Source organism: Tursiops truncatus, chromosome 15 (genome assembly GCF_011762595.2).
Source record: "Tursiops truncatus isolate mTurTru1 chromosome 15, mTurTru1.mat.Y, whole genome shotgun sequence".
Taxonomy (NCBI): Eukaryota; Metazoa; Chordata; class Mammalia; order Artiodactyla; family Delphinidae; genus Tursiops; species Tursiops truncatus.
In genome coordinates, this window is record NC_047048.1 from 6,218,221 (window position 1) to 6,244,722 (window position 26,502).

Below are 26,502 nucleotides of genomic sequence, written 5' to 3' on the forward strand. Positions count from 1 at the left end.
TCGGAGTCCCTGAGGAAGAAAATGGAAGTAAAGGAACAGAACAAGTATTTAAAACTAAAATTCAAGAAAACTTTACTGAAATAAAGTTCCTTTCTATTGAAAAGGAATCTATTGGAAGGAGTAACATCTGCTTAGGAAAACTGATATGAGATGATCAACCTCTTCCATGATGGGACAATGCTTTATAATTATTATTATTATTTACTGGAATAGACACTCTGGAACAAAGCATGGCCCCATTGTGGAAGGCCTAGAGCCTCTTCCTTCATGCACAAATACTGGCATACTATGCAAAATTACTAGACATGAAGAAATGTGACTGACGAGAATAAACAACCAATAGAAGCAGATGACAGAATGATCCAAATATTGGATTTTGCAGATACACACTTTAAAATAACTATTATTAAGCTATTATTAATGTGTTAAAGAAATAAAAAAAAGTGCAAAAATTTCAAAAAATGGAGAACACTCTACCGAAATGCCATTTCTCCCCGTGAGATTTGCAAGAATCAAAAGTTTGATGCAACACGTTGTGTTGGCTAACCTGTGGGGAAATAGGCACCATCATACATGGCAGATGGAAGTGCAAAATGATACAGCCCTCCTGAGGGGAATCTGGCAATACCTACAAAACTGCAGAAGCAGTAATGCTTTAACCCAAACCAAAGTCTCAATTTAAGGATTTATCCAACAGGTATACCTGCACACATCTTTAAGAATGACATAGGTGCAGGGTGATTAATTGCTGCAGCTTTTGCAGCAACAAATGATTAGGAGCAACTCAAATGCTCATCAACAGGGGACACTTTAAATAAATTATGTTACATCCACACCAGCTTAAATAAAAAAAAGAATGAGAAAGGTCTCTAAGTACTGATATGGAATATTTTCTAGGACATATTACATGATAAAAAGCAAAGTATCTAGTATATTTCCTTTCGTGTAAGAAAAGGGGGGAAGGTAGGGAAATATGTGAATATTAGTATTTGCAAATAAATAAACACTTGAAGAGCGTATAATAAATGAATGAATCTTTAGAGATGGGGGTAGATTAAGAAATCGGGTGGAGGCTTCCCTGGTGGCACAGTGGTTGAGAATCCTGCCAACGCAGGGGACACGGGTTCGAGCCCTGGTCCAGGAAGATCCACATGCCGTAGAGCAACTAAGCCCGTGCGCCGCAACTACTGAGCCTGCGCTCTAGAGCCTGCGAACTTCAACTACTGAGCCCACGTGCTGCAACTACTGAAGCCCGTGCGCCTAGAGCCCGTGCTCTGCAACAAGAGAAGCCACTGCGGACTTCCCTGGTGGCGCAGTGGTTGAGAGTCCGCCTGCCGATGCAGGGGGCACGGGTTCGTGCCCCGGTCCGGGAAGATCCCACATACCGCGGAGCGACTGGGCCCGTGAGCCATGGCCGCTGAGCCTGCGCGTCCGGAGCCTGTGCTCCGCAATGGGAGAGGCCACAACAATGAGACGCCCGCGTACCGCAAAAAAAAAAAAAAGAAGAAGAAGAAAGAAAGAAAGAGAAGCCACTGCAATGAGAAGCCCGCGCACCGCAACGAAGAGTAGCCCCCGCTCGCCGCAATTAGAGAAAGCCCGTGTACAGCAATGAAGACCCAACACAGCCAAAAATAAATAAATAAATTTATATTAAAAAAAATGGGGTGGGTGGAGTGGGCAGAGGGAGGAGTAATAGTTCTGTGTGTAACTTCTTATATGAGTTTGGCTCTTGAATCATGTACATGTATTACCTATTCAAAAATTCATATTAAATCTTAAAGTTGGGTAATATAAGTCAAATATCCAACACTGTCCATACCAGCACTCTGAACTCCTATAACCTTCATTTCTATAGTTAATGCTAAAACAACGTTCACATCTGCCATTTCACTCTGTCCTGCTAAAGACAGGCCAGCTGTGATTCTACCCATTTTCTTATTAAAGAACCAGAGAGGTGAAGCTCTCTGATGTTCAGTACAGGTTTTTAAAATTTTAAAGTAAACTCTGCTGCCTCTTAACCTGTTTCCTCTTTATGGTCATGACAACTCCTCCCAGCTTTCTGTATTTCACCATGTAACCTCATCTCTTCTGTTTCTTGTCAGATAATTTTCTTCCTCTCTCCCTCTGCATCTGTCCCTTTCTCCTTCCCTTCCTCCCTTTTTCCCTTCTTCTTTCTTGCCCCGCCCCCATGCTCTCAATTCATTCAGTACCATGTTCTTTGCCAAAAAAAAAAAAAAAAAATCCTTCATTTGCTCATCTTCCTGAAATCTGCCTTCTTTCTGACAATGCCATTTCCCTAGCAATCCTTAGTTCTAGTCTGGTCTCTCAGGGCCAGGAGCATGAGGTCAGAATTTATCTGGTTTCTTTTGCAGTTTTCAGGGTACCATTCTTAATTTTTCTCCAACAATCTCTTCTTTAAACCATGGGAAATTACGGTCAGTGATATAGAAAATCTCTTCCAGATGCAAAAGCACAACATAAAACTGCAGTAATTAAAACAGTTTGGCAGGTCCTGACACAGGATACAGATAGATTACAGAACAGAATAAGAGTACTAATATAAAGCCTACTTTATAGAGGAATATAATATTTGATAAAATTAACCTTTTAAATCAGGAAGGATTATTATTATTATTTTTGCGGTACGCGGGCCTCTCACTGTTGTGGCCTCTCCCGTTGCGGAGCACAGGCTCCGGACGCGCAGGCTCAGTGGCCGTGGCTCACGGGCCTAGCCGCTCCGTGGTATGTGGGATCTTCCCGGACCAGGGCACGAACCCGTGTCCCCTGCATCGGCAGGCAGACTCTCAACCACTGCGCCACCAGGGAAGCCCAGGAAGGGTTATTGATCCTTCAATAAATGGTTGAGGAAGACTTGCTAGCCATTTGGGAAAAAAAAAAAGGCTGGCTGGATTTTCTTTTTTCTTTTTTCCCTTTGATCAGAATGCATTTCCGACAGATCTCAGATTTAACCTAACAATAAATGTCTTAGAAGTGCATACAGGGGATTTAAAAAATCATCTTGGAGGATGGAAGGCACAAAATGGAGAAGATTTAAAGAAAAAGGAAGGATTAATTTGAATATGTAAAACATATAATATTTTGCAGTGCACAGAGTTCCATTAAGAAAGACAAAAGGCAAATAGGAAAATATTTGCAAAACATTTGAAAAAGGGCTATTTTCCTTAATTTTCAAAAAACTCATATATCAGTAAGAAAGAGATAAACAAACCCAACAGAAACAGAGGAAAGGGTAAAAACAGCCAGTTTGCAGAAAAGGAAATACAAGTAGCTAATGAAGGTAGGAAAAACGACTTCACTTATAATTAAGAAGTCCAAACAAAAATGTGGGCATCACTGATTTCACTCATCAGATTGGCAAAGATGAAAAAGTTTGATGACATCCAGCGTTCATGAGATTGTGGGAAAATGAATGCTATCCCCCACTGTTTGTGAGAGTGGAAATTGGTGCAGACTCTTTGCAGGATAATTTGGCAATAGCTGACAAAATTTAAAATGCATGTGACTTTTAGATCCCGTAATTCCATTTATGGGAACTCATCCTTTAGATTTATTTGCCAAAAAGTGCACAAGGAATTCTGTATGACGACGTTCATCCAGGTTTCTGGTAAATCCGAATGCTGGAAACCGCCTAAATGTCCACTGATAAGCTTTATAAATCATGGGGAACACAGAAAATACAGTGGAATACTGTAGAGCTGGTAAAGAGTGGGGTAGATCAGTATGTGTAGATGTGGAAAGATATGTTGTTTACTGAATAAAAGCAAAGAGCAGAACAGAATATAGTATGATTCTGTTTATGGAAAACAAACAGGATAATGTGTTTTATGCTTAGTTTGCCTATAACATTTCCGAAAAAATTCCTGAAACCTGCTTCATGGCCTCATCCTAACCTCTGATTCCTCAGGTCTCCATGTTTTTCTTGTTGGTTTCGGTCCCTCCCGCACTCAGCTTGGACACCATGGTCACTCAGCACAACCTTCTCCCACTAGAGCCCTCATTCCCCCCACGCCCTTGGCATTCTTTCATAATCATCCTTATGACCAATCCTAATATTGGATTAATCCAGCTGTTTTCTTAGCCCCCAGACTGCATAGACAATTGTGTGGATTGATTCTGTCACTTATTTTGTTTTGTTTTCAATATCAGTCATTCAGTGTTGCTTGACAATCTTTTCATTCATTCTATGATTTTTTTCCTACTACATCATTCCTCACAACAGATATTCTAATCTTCACTCCATTATTTAGGCTCCAACCTACCATTGTCCCCTGCACTCTCAGCAGGTAACATCACTGAGAAAAGAGGTTAAGAATGAGCTCCTTAAACACTTCTCTAGAATAATTTTAAAATAATCTATTTCAGGGGTAAGCAAACTACAGCCCTTGTGTCAAATCCAGCCCTGGCTGTGAGCTAAGAATGGTTTTTACAGTTTTAAAGGATTGTAAAAATGAAGAGCAGGCGACACACTATGTGTTCTGTCTAGGATAGTTACCATCTGGCCCTTCATAGAAAAAGTTTGCTGAGCCCTAACCTAGACCATAACCCATCTTTGATTCTTTTCTTCCCCGTTCAGAGGAACCCCTTTCTCTTCTCCAAGGCTGACCTGGAAACCTGTGATCTGATCCAATCTCTCTTTGCCTCTTCCAGAATGCCTTCTTCCTTGTGTCTTCTCCATGGCAAGCTGAACGATGGTTTTTGAAGTCGCTAGGTATAGTTCAGTTTTCCAAGACAGACTAAGTCCATCAGGCTGTTTCTCTTGGTCCTCGATGACAAGGTTCAGCCTTGTCCCTCTTGGATGTGAGGGCATGTTAGCGAATGAGGAGGCTAGCCAACAATATTTCCAAGATGGGTTGATAACGAAATTTGTACTGTAAAAGGATGGGAGACCCTGTGAGCAGGGCTGGACTTTGCCCTGGCATGTGGTATAAGGAATGGACCCAACGTTACCTTCTTCCAGATGACCAACCAGTTGTCTGCTTTCTAAAAGTCCACTCTTATTGATATGAGATGTAGCCTTTGTCATTTACTAAATGATTCCACCTTCTCTCTCATCCTCCAGATCCAATCAATCCCTAAACTTTGCCAATTTTACTTTCCCAATATGTTTGATATCCAAACTCTCCTTGCGATCTCTAGTCTCACGAATTCCCCAGTCCTGTCTCTCATCCCTTCTCTCGGGGACTGCATTATTTAGCTTCGCTTAACCCACAGTCAGTCTTCTCATCTCCCCACCTCCCTCGCCTCTTGCTCAGTCTCTCTTGCAGGTTTCTCTGTAGTATCTTTCTAAAATCGGTCCCTTCCCGCCTTCAAATCTTTCCGCGGCTTCCCATTGCCTCCAGGTTACCTAGCTCAGCCGCCTGCTCTAGCGGCTCTGAGGGTGCGGGAAAGCCACCAGTCCCCACCATTTGCTGGGCTCGTCGTGCTCCCTCCGCTGGGGGCACCTGACCTCACTATTGGGTCCATCCATCAAATCTGTGCTCAGGCGTCGGTTCCTCCAGGAAGGCTTCCCTGACTAGCGCCTACGCCTACGCCCCCCAACACTACCCAGGGTGGAGGCCCCTTATGTGAACCCACAATACTCGGTGCTACCCTCCATCACCCTCCGCCCCTAACCCTCGCAAAAAGCGCCGGAGGCTGCAATAAACACTTGTCGACCGACGGGTCTCTAAAGTCTTTGAGGGAGGCGCGGTACCCGGCGGTGCGTCCGGAGGGTCCTTCCCACCGGGGGAACGCAGGTGCAAAGGCACGGAGGCGCAAAGGGGCCTGGCGACCGCGAGCCTCCAGGGGAGTAGGTAGGCGGGGTAGGAGCCCCTGGTGGTCCAGCGCGCGCTCCCGAACGGTCCCCGGGGACGAGCGACCATCGAGACGCACCGGCCTCCGAGAGTCCTAGAGGGGAAACGGAAGGGGCCCTTCCTTGACGCACCTGTCTGACAGCGTCCGTCGCCCACTTCCGATCCGCCGCGGGCCTGGGCGAGCCCGGCACAGGTGCGGGGCTGCGGGCGGAAGTGGCCGAGGATCTGGGGCCGGGCTGAGGGCCTGCTGTGGGCCTCGGCAGCTGCGAGGCTGTCGCCGCGGGCGGCGCGTCTCCCCGGAGCTGACTCCCGCGGCACCGAGTCTTTGCGGGTCGGGACCCGGGGGGCCGCACCGCGCTGGGCTCAGGTAGGAGCCAGGCTGATCCCGCCCGGCCAGGGTTGCCTTAACGGAGGGGTGTCCACGACCCTGATCTCTTGAACCAAAGCGGAACACTGTGAAGAGTGAGAGTGGTCGTTCTAGAAACAGACGCTCATTTAAAGAAACCATGGGAAGCCTGTTTGTCGAGTGCTAGGGGTAAAAGATGAGTGAGGACCTTTCCTGACTAAAGGGAATCTGGCAGACGGAGGGAGACACAGGGGTAAACATTCGTACTATAATGCGGTAAATGCAACCATGAACAAATGCAATAGCTAGAAAGCCAGGAAAGAGAAATCTCAATTGATGCAGCAGAGAAAATGAATAGACTGAAAATGTAAATAGATTTAAGATAGGTAGGTAGATAGGTAGGTAGATACCTAGGTAGATAGGTAGATACAGAAACTTCCAATAGAATGTTAAGCAGACACTTAGAGTATTAAATGAGAGTATGTACTCACATGCTTTCTGAATGGTAAAGCCTACACAAGTTAGAAATCTTTTGATCAATTAAAGTAATGATATATATATTGTTCTGTTGTTTTCTTTAGGCTGAGTACACTGTCACATCCTAGCCACCAGCATGTCTATTGGTTTTACCTCCCAGATGTCTTGACTTTGTCTGCTTCTCTGTCACCACATTGATCTAAGTCTCTTATCTCCTGCTTGGACCACGGTAAGCGCAGTTTCCCTTCTTTACCCTTCTTATCTATTCTCTATTGACACTTACCAGGCAGAGTGACCTTTGAAGAACATGTATCTCCCCACTAAAATAAGGAATAAGAGTAAAGCCCATAATTCTTAGTGTGTGCCCAGGCCCTCGGTAATGTGGTTTCCGCCTGCCTCTGAGCTCTTTCCCTCCCTCACCCTGCTGAAGCCACACTGCACTGGGGCGTGTTCTCAGACTGCAGAGTAATTTCTAGCCCCAAGGCTTTTGCCTGGAATGCTCTTTCAGTGATTGGCTCATCTCATTCATTCGTTGGGTCTTAGCCTAAGCATTATTTATTCAGAAAAGCCTTCTCCAAGTCTTTTTTTTTTTGCGGTACGCGGGCCTCTCACTGCTGTGGCCTCTCCCGTTGCGGAGCACAGGCTCCGGACGCGCAGGCTCAGCGGCCATGGCTCACGGGCCCAGCCGCTCCGCGGCATGTGGGATCTTCCCGGACTGGGGCACGAACCCGTGTCCCCTGCATCAGCAGGTGGACTCTCAACCACTGCGCCACCAGGGAAGCCCAAGATTTTTTGTTTTTTTAAAATATTTATTTATTTGGCTGCGCAGGGTCTTAGCTGTGGCACGTGGGATCTTGGTTGCCATGTGGGGGATCTTTAGTTGTGGCACATGGGATCTAGTTCCCCGACCAGGGATCAAAACCAGGCCCCCTGCACTGGGAGCGAGGAGCCTTGGACACTGGACCACCAGGGAAGTCCCCACATCTCCAAGTTTATTGTCCCCATTAACACCCTCCTTACTTCCTTTTTAGAACTTATCCCCATTTATAATTTAAATTTATTTGTTTCATTTTTTTTGGCCGAGCGCATGGGGCTCGCGGGGATCTTAGTTTCCCCCACCAGGTACTGAACCTGTTCCCTCGGCAGTGAAAGTGCGGAATCCTAACCACTGGACCACCAGGGAATTCCCTAATTTTTTTTTTTTCCTGTCTGCTGTACCAGTATGTGAGTTTCATAGGGCAAGCACCTTGTCTATCTTGTTCTCTGTTGTATTTCTGGTTTCTGTGGGTCAGGCATAGATACATGTCAAATGTATATTTAGTGTTGGAAGAGTGGGCCCTGGTGACTAACCTAGTTATAACCCATCTTATATTTTTCTATGATTGTAGTGTTGTCTCTCTCTTGAGATTTTAAGCTATTTGTGGGTATAAGCTAAGTCCTAATTTCATTGATGTAGAGAACAGAACTGGGATGACCTGACCTTCCCTGTGTCTTATTTATGCTGTTCTCATTGTCTGTCTGGTCTTCCCAACAGACCCTCAGTCTTCTGGGAGGGAGTGTGAAGATGCTTAAAGAGTGTCCAGGGATGGCAGAAGATCGTCAGCAGCAAATGGGTGTCCCTGTGGTAAAACTGGAGAAAGAGTTGCCGTGGGGCAGGGCGAGGGAAGGCCCCAGCCCGGAGACTTTTCGCCTGAGGTTTCGGCAGTTCCGCTACCAGGAGGCGGCTGGTCCCCAGGAGGCCCTCAGGGAGCTCCAGGAGCTCTGTCGCCAGTGGCTGCGCCCCGAGCTGCACACCAAGGAGCAGATCCTGGAGCTGCTCGTGCTGGAGCAGTTCCTGACCATCCTGCCCCGGGAGTTCTACGCCTGGATTCGGGAGCACAGCCCGGAGAGCGGCAAAGCCCTTGTGGCCGTGGTGGAGGGCTTCACGGAGGGAGCGCTGGAGGCCAAGGCGGTGGGTGAGAAGGGGGATCTGGGTCTCGTTCTGTTGGTGCGGGAAGCGAGAGGTTTGAGGAAGCAGTGGGAGTGGATGAGGCGCAGAATCTCCCTCCTCTGCTCCCCGACCATCTGGGGTACATTTTGGAGGGCAGAGGAGTTTTCATCAAGGAAAGCCATTCCCAGGGAAGACGCAGGGCCGGTGGAAGGGCTGTCAGCTCCTTTTTTGGTCATCAGGGCAGAGGCCTGGCCATATTTCCCTTGTGAGCCTCGGGTCCAAAGAAGGCAGTTGTGATCTATTTCAAGGGCCCTGGTAGACTCATTCCTCTTTGGGCAGAGATGCATGTGGTGATGCAGGGAATTCTGGAATTCCACTTGGTGAGTATTCTTCCTGAGAAGCATTGTCTGGAACAGTGCCGTTTCCACGTCTGGGACGTTGGCTGAGACGGCTCATGTAGTGAGTGACTTTGCATCTCAGATGCTCCCTTGGGACTCTGGCCATGTGTCTGTTCCTCTCTGGTAGTTTTCCGATTGCCGTCTGGGAAAGAGAGGGCAGGACTGAACGTTACTGTCTTGCTTGCAGGTAACAATCTGTCTTCATTTTGTTCTCCCTTTTCCCACCGCAGTCACCCCTGACTTCCTGTATAGTCCTAAGAGAGTTGTTTTGTTTTTTTACTCCCTACCAAGGAGCTTAAAAGTGGACCAGGAAAGGCCTGTTCTTGTGAGTTCTGGTTTTCCTTGCTATTTCTAGAGCAGTTTTTTTTCTCACTGATTCACTGCACAGTCTAGGCTTTGTATTTTTTACTTTCAGCATCTGTAATTGGGGAACCTTTTTTCTAATAGTGAGTGTTTTGGGCTAAAGTTCTCACTGGAATAATAATAACATCTCTCTGTGATACTGTTCATGGTGGAATTTGATCAGTATTGACGTGGGCAGAAGGGACCCTTGTAAAATGGCATGGATGCATAGAAGTTGCTCAGCGCCTGATAAAGACAGTTTAGCCTCCTTTTCACCTTCTCACTCATGTCTTGGGGAAGAGCTGAGCCGGCTTGTCCTTTGTCTCCCCTGCAGCTGCAGTGGGTCTCTTTTTTAGGTTTTAATTCAACTCCTTTCATAACAGCCTTATGCAGGCCTCATTCTAATAGGTGTTGGGGCCTGTTCTTAGGTTCCGTGCCGTGTGCAGGGAGAGCAGGAGGAGACAGCACTTTGCAGAGGTCCTTGGGAGCCAAGTGTCCACCTGGGGCCCGTGGAGGTCAAGCCCGAGTGGGGGCTGCCCCATGGGGAAGGAATTCAAGGCCTCGACCAAGGCGCTGAGGAGCAGCTCAACCAGGATCCTGGAGAGGGGACGCAGGCCTTCCAGGAGCAGGGTAAGCTGCAAGCAGTGAGGAAGAAAGGGCACAGAAAAGGGTGCTTTGTGCCCTGCCCTCTCCCCTTTCCTTTACAAACCCTGCAGTTGATAAACTAAGTTACCTGTAGCGTGCAGTTCTGGGTTTTCCTGGCTACTTCCTGGACTTCAGTAGGAAACAGATGAAGTGAAATTGTTTTCTATAGCTCGACCTCCTGATTTCTGCGGGGGATATCTGGTATCACGCTCTCTTATCATTTCTTCTCCTTTCCCTCACATCCCTTCTAGAAACTGCCAGGAAGTATGTAGCTGACATGTAGGGATATTTTTTTTAAGTGGGCAGATAAACTGAATCCCTAAAAGTGACATGTGACTTATTGTGTTGCTGAATCTCAAGGGGGGTTATTGCTGTAGCGTGACTTGGGAGCGTGAACAGCCCTGAAGGGCAGCGCATATTGGGTCGGGCCCTTTTTCCTAGCTGAGAACAGGGTTAGAACAGGGTAGGGTACACCCACACCTACCTGTCTGGAGTCTCCTTATGGTTCCTGGGGTTCTGTGCCAGGCACTAGACGCCTGTGGACGAGCTGCTGCAGGACAGCGCTAATCCTGCTCCTGGTTTGTTTCCCTGCTCAGCTCTGCCAGTTCTTCCGGCTGGTCCTGGCCTCCCTGCAGTGAGCACCAGAGACCAGGAGATGGCAGTGGGGTTCCTTACAGCTGGATCCCAGGTGAGCTGTGACTGCTCTTCAGCGATCGTGATGTCGCTTTGAATGAGGCTCACCTTCCCCAAGATTTCTCCTCACAGCAGAGCACCGTCCACAGAGTTGAATTATTCTACCTTTCTTGTTCTGATAGATGTGACAGCTTCGTTTTCTCCACTACATCCTCAGTTATTAATTTGAATTGAGCCTTATGCCAGTGGTCCCCAACCTTTTTGGCACCAGGGACTGGTTTCGTGGAGGACAAGTTTTCCACGGATGGCTGTGGGGGGATGGTTCAGGCAGTAATTCGAGCGATGGGGAGCGATGGGGGCGGCAGAGGAAGCTTCACTCGCTCACCGCTCACCTCCTGCTGTGCGGCCCGGTTCCTAACAGGTCGCGGTCCGGTACCGGTCTGGGGGTTGGGGACCCCTGCCTTAGGGTCTAGGCATGAGGCTCAGTTCACTCATTTGGATTACTCTTTGTTTTTTTTTTTTTCTTTTTTTCCTCCATCAACTCAGTATTACTCTTGTAATTGTGAGGAGGAGGACATTAGTGGTGGAAATCCCAGAGGCGTGATCTAGGGTGTGGTGGATGGCCAGGAGGTCAGTAGCCCTTTGTGGAGGCGCTTTATGGATACTTCTGCCGCTGCTCTTCCTCTGGACCCCATCCTCCCCCCACGTCAGCAGGAGGGAAGCGACTCGGGTGGGCGCTCCCAGGAGCCCTGAGCCGAGTGGTCTCTCTGGCCCCTCCTGTGGGAATTCCCAGAAGTGACTCAAGTTTGAGCTCACTAAAGTCGTATTTGGGCAAGGGTTGATGCCTGTGCTGTTTGCTGTTTCTGTTTTCCAAGCATATTGTTTAGAGGAGATGAAGAAAGGACATCCAAGTTTTTGAATTTGGTCAGAGCCTCTCCTTCTACCACAGTAGTTCTTCACGGTGTCATGACGATGACACATTGATTTCAACACAGCGTTGTTCTTGAGGCAGGGCCAGCCCGAGTTTTTACTTATCCCTGAGGGAAAGTCAGTTCTGGTTGAGGGGCTAAACAGCAGCTCCCAGTCTCCATCAAACATGAGGATCGAGTGGAGGTGATTGAACGGTGGAAGTTAGAGGCCGCAGTTGTTGGGTACCAGCCAAGTGGCTGCAGCAGAGGCTCAAAAATACAGTGGCTCAGACAAGTCCATCGTTCTCTGCCATTAAACTGTCGAGAGGGAGGCCCTTCTGGCCCCACTTGGAACCATCTAGGGACCCGCATTCCTTCTGTCTTCCTGCTCTGTTCTCCCCTGGAATGTCGTCCCCTGTGTCTCTCTGCTTTTCCACTGCTCCTGCCTCGGGATTATTTCTTTATCCATAGCCATCTCCTGTGCTGTTTCAGGGGTTGGGCCCATTTAAAGACATGGCCCTGGCTTTCCCCGAGGAGGAGTGGAGGCACGTGACCCCAGCCCAGATAGACTGCCTTGGGGAGTACGTGGAGCCCCAGGACTGCGGGGTCTCACCTCCAGGTAAGACTGTTTCCATCTCGGAGGTAAGAAACTGAGGAGTTGTGAAAGCTATAGGTCAGGGTTGTTGTCCTTGCCCCAGATTTCAGAACCTGATGCTACTGATAAAGGAAGGGAATATCATGGCAGATGAGTAAATGAGTCTGTGGAAAGCTCGTGGACCAAGGCACATAGGAGCTGGCGAGGTGCTTTCCTGGGTCAGGAGAGGAGCAGACAAGGAGCAAGAAAACACCAGGTAGTTATTCTGGCTGAAATGAGACAGGTCGGTCGTTAGGATGCCCTGAACGAACTCCTACTGTGTCTGTAGTTGAAGGGGACTGAGGGCTTGAGAGCAAGAGAAAAGCAGCGAAAGGGGGATCCTCTGATCTCTTTCACCAGCCTGTGTTTATGGAGCGCTCCCTTGTGTGCAGGCCCCACGTTAGCAGTTCTGTGTTGGGGCAGGACTGACGTTCATGAAACCTCGGAGCCCACAGTGTGTGGGTGCAGGAGGGCGCGGGGCTGCAGTGGGATCTCAGCAGTGGATGGGGCTGGTGTGGGCTGGTGTTGCAGAGCAAGCAGGGCCCCAGCCGGGCGTCTCAGGTGGCAGCCGGGTTTTACCTGGGGTCAGAGCTGGGAGGAAAGGTGCTTGTGGGGGAGAAGCTGCAGGAGAAGGTAGGAGGGAAGGGTGAGCCTGGGAAGTGCACACCGAGGGCCCACCAGGGACAGCCGGTGAACACTGCGGAGGGCTAGGGACGAGGGGTGACAGCCCCGCGGCTTGGATGGGGTGGGCGGTGGGGAGAGGGGAACCATGGCTGCGAAGGGCCCCCTCCTTTGTTCCCTCTGATTCTCTCCTTCCTCGTCTCATCACTTCTTTGTAAGTCATGTGCTGACCACTCACCTGTACTGACGTCTCCTGGTCTTTTTTCATCTTAAAACATGCAAAAGTGTCGTACAGTCGACCCATTAACAACAGAGGTTTGATCTGTGTGCGTCCACTTACACGTGGGTTTTTTTCAATGAATACGTACTACAGTCCCGCATGATCTGCTGTTGGTTGAATCTGCGGATGAGGAAGCTTGGATACGGAGGGCCGACTGTACAGTTAAATGTGGATTTTTGACTAGCGGTCATCACAGAGTAGTGTCAGTGGCAGTATACTGGGAGGCCTGGGTCCAGTACAAGGCTGTCACCCATGATGAAGAGATGTGCGATTTCTGTGATGGCAAAGGACGTGGAACCCCTCCGAGGTAAATGCAGAGCGCAGGAGCCGTGCGTGTGCACCCATGGAGGTGCCGGCATCCTAGCGCCTTCATCCTGGCGCTGCGGACGGGCCTCTGCCAAGGCCGCCACTGTGTTCCCAGCAAGTTTTTACACCCTCCTGGCCATTCTGACTGTTCTAGAGACGCTGGCTTTATGCTTGTCCTCTTATCCGCTCACTGTTTCAAAACAACCCACGTACTTCCCTAACGTTTACGCTGAGACTGGGTGAGCCGGAGGTCTGCTTCCCAAGCATAGCATCCTCTAGCCGTCTCAACCTTGAGTCTTCCTGAGAGTTCTTCCCATGTGATTGCCGCTCTTGCATTGACAACTGTCTAGGATTGGGCCTGAGAAAATAAACATAAATTCCATGATACATAATATCTAGCTCGTACTCACATTTCCCCACGTCCAGTTAGGTTCATGCATTGCATTTAATTTTAATTTTGCTGTACATAACACCTCAAACCTGGAAACTACCCAGATGAATATCAGCCAGATTAATAAGGAGAGTGTCATATACTCTTACGGTATAACATCGTACACTGATGAGAGAGAATGTAGTGCAACTACAGCTACACCACGATGTAGGTGAATCACACAGGCGTAATATTGAGCAGAAGAAGCAGACACAATGTGTGAATCAAATATGTAAAGCCTGGGAACTTTATCACCATACTTTATGGTGATAAAAGCCTGGATAACACGTTACCCTGGGGGCAGGATGGTGTCACCAGTCTCCGGAGGGGAGGGAACGGGAGGGGCTTCTGGTGATGTTGTTTCTTAAAGTGGCTGCTATTTAATGGTCATCTTCATTATGAAAATTCTTTCAGCTCTTTATGTTTTGCACACTTACTTTTGTGAAAGGTGCAAAATAAAAGAATACATCAGAAGTGAGAGCTGTGTCCTTCATATTTTATCACATCACGAGGCATGAAACGTTCTTTTTCCCTTTATCTTTTTTTTTAAAAATTAATTTATTTTTGGCTGCGTTGGGTCTTCATTGCTGGGCGCGGGCTTTCTCTAGTTGCGGCGAGCGGGGGCTACTCTTCGTTGTGGTGCGCGGGCTTCTCATTGTGGTGGCTTCTCTTGTTGTGGAGTATGGGGTCTAGGTGTGTGGGCTTCAGTAGTTGTGGCTCATGTGCTCTAGAGCGCAGGCTCAGTAGTTGTGGTGCACAGACTTAGTTGCTCCGCAGCATGTGGGATCTTCCCAGAGCAGGGCTCGAACCCGTGTCCCCTGCATTGGCAGGCGGATTCTTTTTTTTTTTTTTTTTTAAGAAATTTATTTACTATTTTTGGCTGTATTGGGTCTTTGTTGCTGAGCATGGGCTTTCTCTAGTTGCGGAGAGAGGGGGCTACTCTTAGATGTGGTGCGCAGGCTTCTCATTGCGGTGGCCTCTCTTGTTGCAGAGCACAGGCTGTAGGCGCGGGGGCTTCAGTAGTTGTGGCACATGGGCTCAGTAGTTGTGGCTCGCAGGCTCCAGAGCACAGGCTCAGCAGTTGTGGCGCATGGGCTTAGTTGCTCCGCGGCATGTGGGATCTTCCTGGACCAGGGGTTGAACCCATGTCCCCTGCATTGGCAGGCGGATTCTTAACCACTGCGCCACCAGGGAAGTCCCCTGGCAGGACGATTCTTAACCACTGTGCCACCAGGGAAGTCCCTCCCTTTATCTTTTAATGGGCTTGCCTGAAACGACTCTTTCCCGTTTAAGCATCACCTGTCATTTCCCTCTTCTTTTCTTTTTGGCTTCTTTGCTCCCTAGTACCTCTTTTCTCTCTTCTCCTTCCCTTCCTCTTGATCTTCTGTAAACAACTATTAATTTAGAGAGGGTATAAGAGGGATCACAGGAAGGACTTGTAGAAGGGCGTTTCAGTCCTAATAAATACGCCGATGTAGAGGTAGTCTGGTACAGACTGGGTTCATTCACTTATCCGGCAGTCATGAAGTGTCTCCCCTGAGTCAGTCCCTGTGCCAGGCTCCCAGAGACCCAGGTTAATAAAACAGGGTGAGGTGGAGGGCACAGTGCGAGCAGGGATAGTGAGCTGAGGGAGGATGTGCAGTGCCGGGAGCTCCCCGTTGCTGGAACAGGTCTGTGATCCTGGGGAAGCTGAACATCTCAGATGACCGTAGAATAGCACGTGCAACAAGGTCAGTCGTAAGTAAGTGCGGAATAAACGGTGCTAATTGAGTATATGTGTTGATGAGACCCAGGATGGGGCCGTAATCTGGGCAAGTTCCTTAGAGGAAACCATTGAGTTAGATTTTGAAGGAAAGCAAAGTCTGACTTAGTAGGAAGTTAAGAGGGAGGGCATTAGAATTTAGCAGACTGTTCTGTAAAAGGGCATGGAGATTGTCTGAGCTTGGGCTACTGTAACAAAATACCAGAGAATGGGCGGCTTAGACAACAGACATTTATAGCTCACAGTTCTGGAAGCTGGGAAGTCCAGGATCCAGTTGCTGGCATATTTGTTGTCTGGTGAGGGCCTCTCTTCATGGGTGGCCACCTTCTTGCCTTGTCATCACGTGGCTGAGGGAGAGAGACATCTTGTGTCTCTTCCTTTTTTTATAAGGACCTTAATCCCATCATGAAGGATCATGCTCACATGACCTCTGTGTGTGCAGAGAGCCAGCTCTGGCTTCTCTTCTTAGAGGACATAATCCCATCCTGGGGGCTCCACCCTCATGCCCTCAGCTAATTAGTGCCCAGAGGCCTCACCTCCTAATAGCACCTGGGGGCTTAGAGCTTCAACCTGTGAATTTAGGAGGGAACACAAACAGTCCGTAACAGATGGAAAGAAGTAAAGGAATGTCTGGTTTTAGAGTCAGAGAAAGTCAAATGTACTGAGGTTGTTGGTTAAAGGAAAAAAGAAGGAATTGTTAGTGGGACACCGTTAGAAGCCAGGTTCTAACATGGAAGTTTACCTTCAGATCTGTTTCAGTATCGGTCTGTATCTCCCTTGTCCTGTAGGCCTGGGGAGCAAGGAAAAGGAGGCGAAGACCCAGCCGGCAGACCCCAAGGGGCCGCTTGCTCGGGGGCCGGCAGAGAGGTTTGGGGAAGCCTCTCTCCAGGTCCCGGAGCTCGGAAGAACCTGTGAGCAGGAGGCCGGGAGCTCGGTGGGGAATGCGCCCGGGCCTCCCCCTCCCCAGCGCGGCATTGCCCCCCTGCCTGATGACCTCAAGACCCACAGCTCCTTCTGGAAGCCTTTCCAGTGCCCCGAGTGTGGAAAAGGCTTCAGTCGGAGCTCAAATCTGGTCAGACACCAGCGCACCCACGAAGAAGACAAGTCCTACGGCTGCGGGGAGTGTGGGAAAGGCTTCGCGCTGCGTGAGTACCTCCTGAAGCACCAGCGGACCCACCTGGGCAGGCGGCCGTACGCGTGCGGCGAGTGCTGGAAGACCTTCAGCCAGCGGCACCACCTGGAGGTCCACCAGAGGAGCCACACGGGCGAGAAGCCCTTCCAGTGCGGGGACTGCTGGAAGAGCTTCAGCCGCCGGCAGCACCTGCAGGTGCACCGGCGGACGCACACCGGGGAGAAGCCCTACACCTGCGAGTGCGGCAAGCGCTTCAGCAGGAATGCCAACCTGGCCGTGCACCGGCGGGCCCACACCGGGGAGAAGCCCTACGGCTGCCAGGTGTGCGGGAAGCGGTTCAGCAAGGGGGAGCGGCTGGTCAGGCACCAGAGGATCCACACTGGGGAGAAGCCCTATTGCTGCCCTGCCTGCGGCCGGAGCTTCAACCAGCGGTCCATCCTCAACCGGCACCAGAAGACGCAGCATCGCCAGGAGACCCCAGGGCAGTGAGGGCGCCCGGCCGAAATGCCCGTCTTTTGCTCACAGAAGGTGCCGGAGAAGGTGGGGCCTTCTGGAACCACCAGGCGGAGGGAGACCTCATTGGAGGATGCGCCCCCCCTTTACTCACTGAAGGGTTGGGGGCGTCGAGGGACGTTGGGGGCAGAGAGGCGCTTTCACCCATTTTCTTTCCACTCGTTTTACACATAGGGGAGGGGAGAGGCCTGGTTTATTTGAGAGGCCAGAGGGCACAGCATCTCACGTCTCCTACCCAGGTGGTGCTCGTACTTTCTCTTACCCTTTTTGAGGAAGCGGTATCCGGAGTTTCAGTTCAGGTCCTGGTTTTTCTCCTTCAGTGGATGTTCACGTCCACCTCCTGAGCGAGTCTGGTTGTCAAGGTGAAATCTTGTCCCGTGTCGGCAGCTTGAACCTCGTTTTTCTGAGGGCTGTGTCCCTGCAAGAACATTAGCTCTGTCTCCCTTCCTTCCCCCAGTTCTCTTTTCCATTTAACAGATATTTATTTGCTAAATAACACCTACTGTGCGCCTGGTTCTGGGAGTGCAGTGAACGAGACAGATGAGACCTCATTCCCCTGGAGCTTGTGATTGGGCCCTGGAAGCAGACTCGTTAATAACGCAGAGCGCCCTCAGTTCCCTTCACAGGAGTGCCGAGAGAGAGAGAGAGAGGAAGTCCTCTCAGGCTCATTCTGCGCTCCTTCTGCCCTGCCCCTCCAGGTGCCTGATCTTTTCCTCCCAGCTGGGGTCGCTCAGGCAGCCTCCTTTATTTTACTTTATTTGCGGCCCCCTTTGTCTCTGTGACAGTCTACTCGGTGGTGGTTTCCCCATTCCATTATTCCTTGAACAATAACAACTGTCCACACATCTGTTAGGAAATTAATATTTTGCTTTTGATCAGTGTATAAACATGAGAGTATTTTAAACAAACATCCAGGTCTGTATAAAATTCTAATTAAATGGGGCCGAAAGATGAACTAGTATTAATACCCTGTATTTGATGGCCCTTTACAATATATAAAATGTGCTGCTTCCCTGTTTTCTCACTTGACTCGTTCCACAAATATTTACTGAGGCCCGACAGTGTGCCAGGAACTCTTCTAGGTGCTTGAGGTACATCAATGAATAAAATAGGCGGGGTGTGGAGGTGGGGTGGGAAATCCCTGTCCTCGTGGAGCTTACGTGTTGGTCAATGTATTTGATCTTCAGAACCACCCAAAGTGGAACCCGTGGCTGTTCCCCGGGACCCTATGGACCTGGCATCTGAGCCTGTGCCTCAGTCCTGTCAGCTGGCCCTGAAATGCATTCGCCACCACCTACCTCTTGTTCCTGAATCATCTCCATCCTCAGTGCATCTCGGTCCTTGGCATCTGAGAGGTACTTGGGGTCCTCAGGGCCACCTGGAGATGATGAGACGGTAGTAGTCTGTTTTGCATGAGTGCCAGTTAATGAAAGACAAAGATGTTTGTAGGCATCAAAAAAACACATTTTTTAAAAAATGAGAAGATGCAGTGTTTGTAAATGTGTTTAAGCTTTGCCGTCGTTAAAGGTTTTCCTTTCTCTTGGACATTCTGGAAACCGCCTAACTAGCCTGGACCGTGCTGCAGTGTCGTAATGCTGTGCCTTTGGACACCGGCTGCTGAGTGATTAGTTTTCTGACGGGACTGTAAGTTAGTCTGTCTTTGGACTGTGTCCTGTAATTGCAAGATGTGATTTGTCTCATGGTGCCTCTTGATATTATATTCTTTCACTGGGATTTTTTTCCCCCCATTTTTCATTGTAAATAAGGTAAATGGTAATGACTTTAATACAGAGAGTTACATTACTCAGTCCACCTTGAAAAACATTATTTTATCACTGATTTCTTGGCAGATAACCGTGGTGTTTACTTTTGATTTAGCGAATGATCTCCTGGCCCTTCAGTTGTCCCCATGAGGCTGCGCTGACCAGGGCGCTGTGAGATGTCCATTCTCTGAGATGCTGGGCTGCTACTTCTCAGCAACATCGAGGTCCAGATGCAGAGTCAGCTCTTTTCTTCCCCATGCCCCAGACAAGCCAGGCAAGGCTTACAGCCACCTGGAGGCCAAACCCAGTAAGAGGCTTTTCCTAAGCCTCTGGCCTGTAGTCTGTGTGACGTGGGGGCTGACCTGACCTGAGTTTGGCCTTTTCTGGAAGGTCTGTATTCCAGAGCTAGGCGGGGAGTTTGGGGCCAGCGTGGCCTCCGAGTTGCTCATCAATGGGCTTCTGTTTACCTGAATTAAGTGGTAGATTCTCTGATCATACACTGGGTTTCCAGTCAGCTGAGATCTCTTGAGGGAGCTTCTGTAAGAGGCCTTGCTGTCTTTCCCACGTGGGCTCCCCTGTCCGCTTTGAGAACAAAGCTCATGGACAGTTCCTCAAAAGAGTCTCAGAAGAAATCTTTCCCCATGGAGTTGTAGTAGCCTTATTTTTGGTATCTATTCAAATGTCAAATATTGTTTTCTGTATTTTTCTATTTAGGAATTTTTCATAATAGAAAATTTCAAACATAGATAAATGAATCCTCATTTATTCATCATTCAACTTTATTTATTTTTTTGCGGTACGCGGGCCTCTCACTGTTGTGGCCTCTCCTGTTGCGGAGCACAGGCTCCGGACGCGCAGGCTCAGCAGCCATGGCTCATGGGCCCAGCCGCTCCGCGGCATGTGGGATCTTCCCGGACCGGGGCACGAACCCGTGTCCCCTGCATTGGCAGGCAGACTCTCAACCACTGCGCCACCAGGGAAGCCCATTCAACTTTAATATATACTCATAACCAATCTTGTTTTATCCCTACCCCATCCTCCTCCTCATCTTCCTCCCCAGTTGAAGTATTTTAAAGCAAATCCCAAATGTTGTTTATAGATATTTCAGTGTATATCTCTAAATGGTAAGGATTCTTAAAAAAAACCCAAAAACCCACAATACTATTATCATATCTAAGAAACTGAGCAGTTGCTTAATTCCAAATTAATATTTAAAAAAAAAACCCCACAATTTAAAAAAAACCTTCTTTAAGATCAAAGTAAGAAGACTTCCCTGGTGGCGCAGTGGTTTAAGAAGCCACCTGCCAATGCAGGGGACACGGGTTTGAGCCCTGGCCTGGGAAGATCCCACATGCCACGGAGTAACTAAGCCCGTGCACTACAACTACTGAGCCTGCGCCCTAGAGCCCACAAGCCACAACTACTGAGCCTGTGTGCCACAACTACTGAGCCTGTGTGCCACAACTACTGAAGCCAGTGCACCTAGAGGCCGTGCTCCACAACAAGAGAAGCCACCGCAATGAGAAGCCCGTACACTGCAACAAAGAGTAGCTCCCGCTCGCCAAAACTAGAGAAAACCCGTGCGCAGCAACGAAGACCCAATGCAGCCAAAAAAAAAAAAAAAAGTAAGATCCGTAAATTTTAATTTATTGCTTTGTCTTCCAAGGCTAATAATCTATAGTTCCTATCCCTTTTTCCCCTTGAAAAGAAATTTTTTTTTTTAATTGTAATTTTTTATTTGGCCGCGCTGCATGGCTTGTGGGATCTTAGTTCCCCGACCAGGGATCGAACCCACACCCCCTGCGATAGAAGCGTGGAGCCCTAACCACTGAACCGCCAGGGAAATTCCCCTCCCCTTGCAATTCATTTATTGAAACAACTGAATTATTTATCCTGTGGAGTTTCTCACACTCTGAATTTTATTGTTTGCATACTCATGGCATAATTTAATACAGCTCTCTGCCATCTGATTAACTAGAATCTTAGGTGTAGAGGTGTAGCCAGATTTGTATTTCACACTTTGGCAAGAACACATTGCAGATGGTGGCATGTCTGGTTGTTTCTCATTATATGATGTTGGGAGCCTAAATGCCTTTATTTCATTAATTCTATAAAAGATTATAAAAGATTCTTCATTTATTAGCTGGAAAGCTTCTGTAAGAAATTTCCCCTCAAAAAAAAAGAAATTTCCCCTCACTATTAGATACAGTTCCTAGAGGAAAGGAAATGCTTGACTCTTCCTTCCCTTTATTTACCTGTCTTCACAATAATAATGATCTGGGGGCTTTGCTTCTTATAAAAGTGATCAGGTATTATTATTTTTTAATCAAAATGCATTAATGAATTCAAACCAATCCACCACAGTTGTTATTCTTATTGAACCTCAAATCATTCCGCTTTTGGCCAGTGGGAACCTCTTCACATTGGCTCCTAAATGGACATAACCCTAATCGTCTTTGATAGCTTCTTTGCTGTCTGGTGTGACAGGGTGTTACAAGATCATCTTGTGCATTTCCTGCCCCTTTTGAGAGTGAAGGGAAGTGCTATTAATTATGTCAGGACAGTGGTGTAAATGGGACTCCAGGACCAACAGGGATATTTGGTCACTTTATATTTAGCCTTCACTGTGTATGATTGGGTGTCTGCAGTTCCCTCACACAGGGCTAATGTGCACTTCAGGGCCTGGCTGCACGTCATGGGCCATGCTGCTGTGACAGGAAAGGTGCCACTCCCAAGGGGTGTGACCTTTGTAAGAGAAACCCCATTTTATCCCCTGGGTGTTAACAGAACCAGGTAACTTTCTGCCCAAGGTGTGTCCTGGGGAGCTAACGCATTAAAAAATTGCTTCTCAAAGTGTATGCCAGGGTGAATGTTGTCTGCAGGCTGATTAAGTGTGCTAAAAATACTTTCCGTACCTGTTTTATCCCAGCCTAGGGAAAAGTATGAGAACCTTTGTTTCTTAAAAAATAAGCTGGTTTCAAGTCTCCTTCTGAGACAGGGAAAGGAACTGGCAGAACACATTTCTCTAGAGTCTACTTGTTCTTTTTTTTTTTTTTTTTTTTGCCGTACGCGGGCCTCTCACTGTTGTGGCCTCTCCCGTTGCGGAGCACAGGCTCCGGACGCGCAGGCTCAGTAGCCATGGCTCACGAGCCCAGCCGCTCCGCGGCATGTGGGATCTTCCCAGACCGGGGCACGAACCCGTGTCCCCTGCATCGGCAGGCGGACTCTCAACCACTGCGCCACCAGGGAAGCCCTACTTGTTCTTTTAAACTCTGCCCAAGTTTCTCAGCCTCCCCACTATTCTCCCTTTGTGTCAGGAAGTTCTTTGTCTTGGAGGCTGCCCTGGCTTTTTTGTGCATGGTAGGCTGTTTAGCAGGATCCTTGGCCTCAATCTACTTGATGACAACTAAAGATGTTTCCAGGCCCAGCTAAATGTCCCCTGGGGGCAAAACTGACGCTGGCCGAGAACCCCTGCCCTTGGGGTTCAGGGTAAGAGCTGAAAAGACTTAGATGGTTTAGCTATTGAAAGGACTGGGCTTCCAAGGCCTGGAGCTATTTCCTGCTAACCTTAAAGAGCCCTGGCCTAATTTCTGGAAAACAAAGGAGTTACTAGAGATCACGTGGGTTAAATGTAGTGTTGCCAAGCAGAGCCAAGAGCTTTGGGAGTGGAATCTCAGGATGGGGTGCTGGGGTCTATCACAGGCAGCCTGGGTGGTTGCTTTGGGTTCCTTTCAGGCAAGCACCTGCTGCACTACTCCACACAGCAGTGAGCTTTTGCCTGGGGCTAGGTTCACCATCCTCAGTGAACGCATACGCAGTGAGAGCCAGTGAAGCACAGTGCAGCCAGTTCCAACTTTTTTGCCTCCATGATAAGGTCTCCTAAGGCCCACAGTAGTCATAAATACTTGAATGGATGAAAGACCTGGATTTCTTCCTTTTTCGTAGCTAGAAGGCTCTCTTGTGGGTGCCTTAGGAGGGAAGAACCCTGCAGCAATTTGCCCCCCCAGAGGCCCCCGATCTGACAGTCATCTGTAGCTGCTGTCCTGCCAATTGCAGTTATGTTGAATTCACTTAGAAATTCTACAAGTCAAAGAAATTCACTTGGGCTTCTCACAATTTCATATTCCTATCTTGCCTTATTTTTCTTTATTATCTTCAGTGAAGGGCATATTTCTAGAGACTGGTCTTATCCAGCCCATTCCCAGGACTGACCTGTTTCAATAAAAAATTTCGGGAAACATTTGTTATAAAGTGGGGAAGGTAGGCAATTGTCTTCCTTGTGTTCGTCTCTGGGAATTTAAACTGCTGGGAGAGTGAGGATGGAAGAGGGGGTGGGTGATGCAGGTGTTGGGCCCTGAGAAGCAGAGGGACTTAAGAGAAGCAGTTTGGAAGAGCAGAGAGGTTCCAGTAAAAGGTCTGCCATCGCTGCCACGTGCACCACCGTCTAAGTGGCCAGAGACCAGGAAATAGGGCAGACGTAAGAGCTTGCTTCATGTTTTCCCTTCCTAGTTAAAAAATGTGTTTTATTGAGAAGGTGGTATATTAGCTTTTAGAGAGACTGGGAAAAAGTGGTGGTAGAAGTCTGTATTTGCCTTCTTGAGTCCCACCTGCAGAAGCTGTTTGCGTCTTACACCATCTCCACGTCTGTGAAGAATTTGAGAAAATCTGGTCTCTATCATCTAGACATTTTGCTGACTCCTGTGGAAGGGCTCAGCATGTGCTGTGAACTGGAAGAACAGAGTGAACGATAAGCAGTTTATCGTTGAGAACCAGGGTTCCCACTAGGTTTTCCCAGTCTTCAGTTCTAAGCATTCTAAGGTGCTAATGGAAAGAATGGAAAATAAGAGGTGGAAAAACCAAGAGTTTAAACAGCGTGGTGGTAGCACACATGGAGGGATGGAGTGGAATACAGGGTTCAGAAACAGACCCAGCTCTATATGGAAATTTAGCTTATAATAAAGATGGTAGCTCAAATCACTGGTCATGCTGTTAAATTAATTAAACAAGGAGACCATTAGAGGTGATTCTGAAGCCTTGGCAGCCTATATAAGCAAACCAAAACCTCAGCCTGTAAATGCCTCAAGGTTAAAAAAAATCGAAACCTAAGGACAACCAATCACAAACAGCCGACTTGACTTTCCTGTATAAGGCAGCCTAAGCTATAGCCACTCAAATAATTTCCTCCCTTTGCCTTCTTGTCTTCTCTGTGAATGTCTTGCCCCTACATCCTGTGGCTGGAATGATTTTTGCTCAGATAAACTCTTAAAATTTTTACTATGCCTCAGTTTATCTTTTAACAATGCTTTTCAACAGAGATTCTCAGTGTTATCTGAAGACCACTTACATCAAAATCACCTGGGGAACTTGTTTAAAATGTAACTGGGGGGGCTTCCCTGGTGGCGCAGTGGTTGAGAGTCCACCTGCCGATGCAGGGGACACGGGTTTGTGCTCCGGTCCGGGAGGATCCCACATGCCGTGGAGCGGCTGGGCCCGTGAGCCGTGGCTGCTGAGCCTGCGCGTCCGGAGCCTGTGCTCCGCAACGGGAGAGGCCACAACAGTGAGAGGCCAGCGTGCCGCAAGAACAAAAACAAAAACAAACTATTTTAAAAACGTAGATAATGGAATTATTTTTTCCCCTTCTTTTTTAAAAAAATTTATTTTAATTTATTATTTATTTTGGCCGCACTGGGTCTTCTTTGTGGCGCGTGGGCTCTTCATTGCGGCACGCGGGCTTAGTTGTGGTCTGTGGGATCTCAGTTCCCCTACCAGGGATCGTACCCGGGCCCCCTGCACTGAGAGCTGGAGTCTTAACTGCTGGACCACTAGGGAAGTCCCCTACCCTTTCTTCCTGAACATTTTATTTTTAAATAGAAGTTAACATTTTGGTATCTTCACACGATTGGGTTTATGTTATCAAGTCTATAAGAGTGGCTGAGCTTCTGAACTTTTTATAATTGACCTGTGTGCAGGTCATTCCTTCTTATTTACAGCCTCCAGACCAGGACTTGAACCAGGCTGAAATGGTGTTTGCTGTAAGAGAAGGGTTATCTTATCCTACGCCCTTCCTTGGAAAAGTAGGCATCAGAGCAGGCAGTGTCCTCACAACCCATGGATGAGCAAGGTCAGTTGAAGGTCTTTCAAATTTATTTGTCACTGCCTCCCCCCCAACTTTTTTTAAAAAATCTTTTTCTTGTTCTTTTTTTTTTTTTACCTTGAGGCCAAACCATTGTATTATTCACCATTATAGTAAATGCATACGAAGACCTCTTCTCCATGCTGACGTCAGCTTTTCTTCACATCATTTTCATGGGTTTGAGGTGAGATTTTATGGCTATTATTGTAGTTTTATGATTAGAGACCCAGGAGAGCTGAAATCCAATACTCCCAACTCCTGAGGGATCCCAAGGAAACAATATGTTCAAGGAACAATAGCAAACTTTGAGCCAAATTACAACTCTGTTAGTATCTGAGTTACACCCAGTAACCTCCATCATGGGCTCACTGGTAAAAGGTGGGCTGAAAAGTAGCTTTGGCCTCCCTTGCTTCCCACTCTCAGCCCCAGATCTGAATTGAGGACCTGTGTGCTCAGGCATGGTGGGGAGAGAGAGAGACAGAGAGCGAGAGAAGTGACTGGACCTAAGTGGAGACTCCAACCAGACATACGGATAGAAGATGAGCAGTCGGGGGCCAGACTGGAAGGAAGGGAGCTTCATGCCTGGATGATGACCCTTTAGGGCACACTGCCCTTCATAAAATATGGACCAGAGAACTCCTTGGGCTCTGATCAACCAGCTCGGTAAACTCTTTTTCCTTGTCTGGTGTTGGGGAAATATAAAAGTATTGGTTAAGGCAAAATCATGGGGAGAAAGGCCATAAGTGTTCTTTTTCCATGTCTGCTGTCAATTTAAATCAAAACATTAAAATTAAAAAAATCTTTAAACTCGACTCCAACAATCCTGTTTGGGGTAGAGTTGAGGTGAACGCTGCAAAGCGGAAGAATGCAAAGCAGAGCATGAAAGGGGCTATCATAGAATTCAAATTATATGGAGTTCAGAGGAGAAAAAAATACTTCCTTTTGACTGGGGAGACTCGAGGTGGCTTCACGAAGGGCGTGGTATTTTATGCGAGCTTGAAGGACAGCGAGAGTTTTGATAGAAATGAGCAAAATGGGATGGCTGGAATAGCATGAGAGGGACAAAAATGCACGGTGTGTTTGGTAGAATGGTCAATTTCAGAGGGACTGGAGTCAAATGGCTGGTAATCGGACGGGCCAGGACTGGATGCCCGTTGTGCTGACTTTCTGGGTAATGCTCTCCCAGCGCTGCCATACCCCTTGCAGCCTAGGATATCATCCTGTTGCTCAGGAGGCCACATACAACTTCTTCAGCCATAAACTTGTTACATGAGGCCTTTCCCCTTTGTCTCCTTCTCCAGGTCCTTCCTGTAGAGAAGCACCTTCATAAGGATTATTGTGGCCCATGCCTTTTATGTGCTTCACACCCAGAGAACCAGCTCTAAGTCTAGCCTCTCTTCTCTCTTTACCGTGTGGCCAGCAGACCTCTCTTTCCT

The 26,502-nt window shown here is 48.2% G+C and overlaps 1 protein-coding gene across 6 annotated transcripts; it reads left to right on the forward strand.

The window, feature by feature from the left end:
• Positions 1-6,016: 6,016 nt before the first annotated feature.
• Positions 6,017-25,054, forward strand: ZSCAN25 (zinc finger and SCAN domain containing 25). 6 transcript variants are annotated; one of them, XR_002175436.3, is made up of 8 exons: positions 6,017-6,180; positions 6,741-6,865; positions 8,171-8,587; positions 9,735-9,936; positions 10,548-10,639; positions 11,964-12,111; positions 16,314-17,197; positions 24,924-25,054. XR_002175436.3 is itself a non-coding variant. In XM_019930626.3 (7 exons), exons 3-7 carry the CDS (start codon positions 8,201-8,203, stop codon positions 17,144-17,146), a joined length of 1,662 nt encoding a protein of 553 aa, XP_019786185.1. In that variant the 5' UTR covers positions 6,017-6,180; positions 6,741-6,865; positions 8,171-8,200; the 3' UTR covers positions 17,147-18,977. The 6 variants fall into 6 exon arrangements, 4 of the variants coding, with proteins under 4 accessions (XP_019786185.1, XP_004320680.1, XP_033695041.1 ...); XR_002175435.3 differs by having other exon boundaries at positions 24,903-25,036; XM_019930626.3 differs by lacking the exon at positions 24,924-25,054 and having other exon boundaries at positions 16,314-18,977.
• Positions 25,055-26,502: the final 1,448 nt, after the last annotated feature.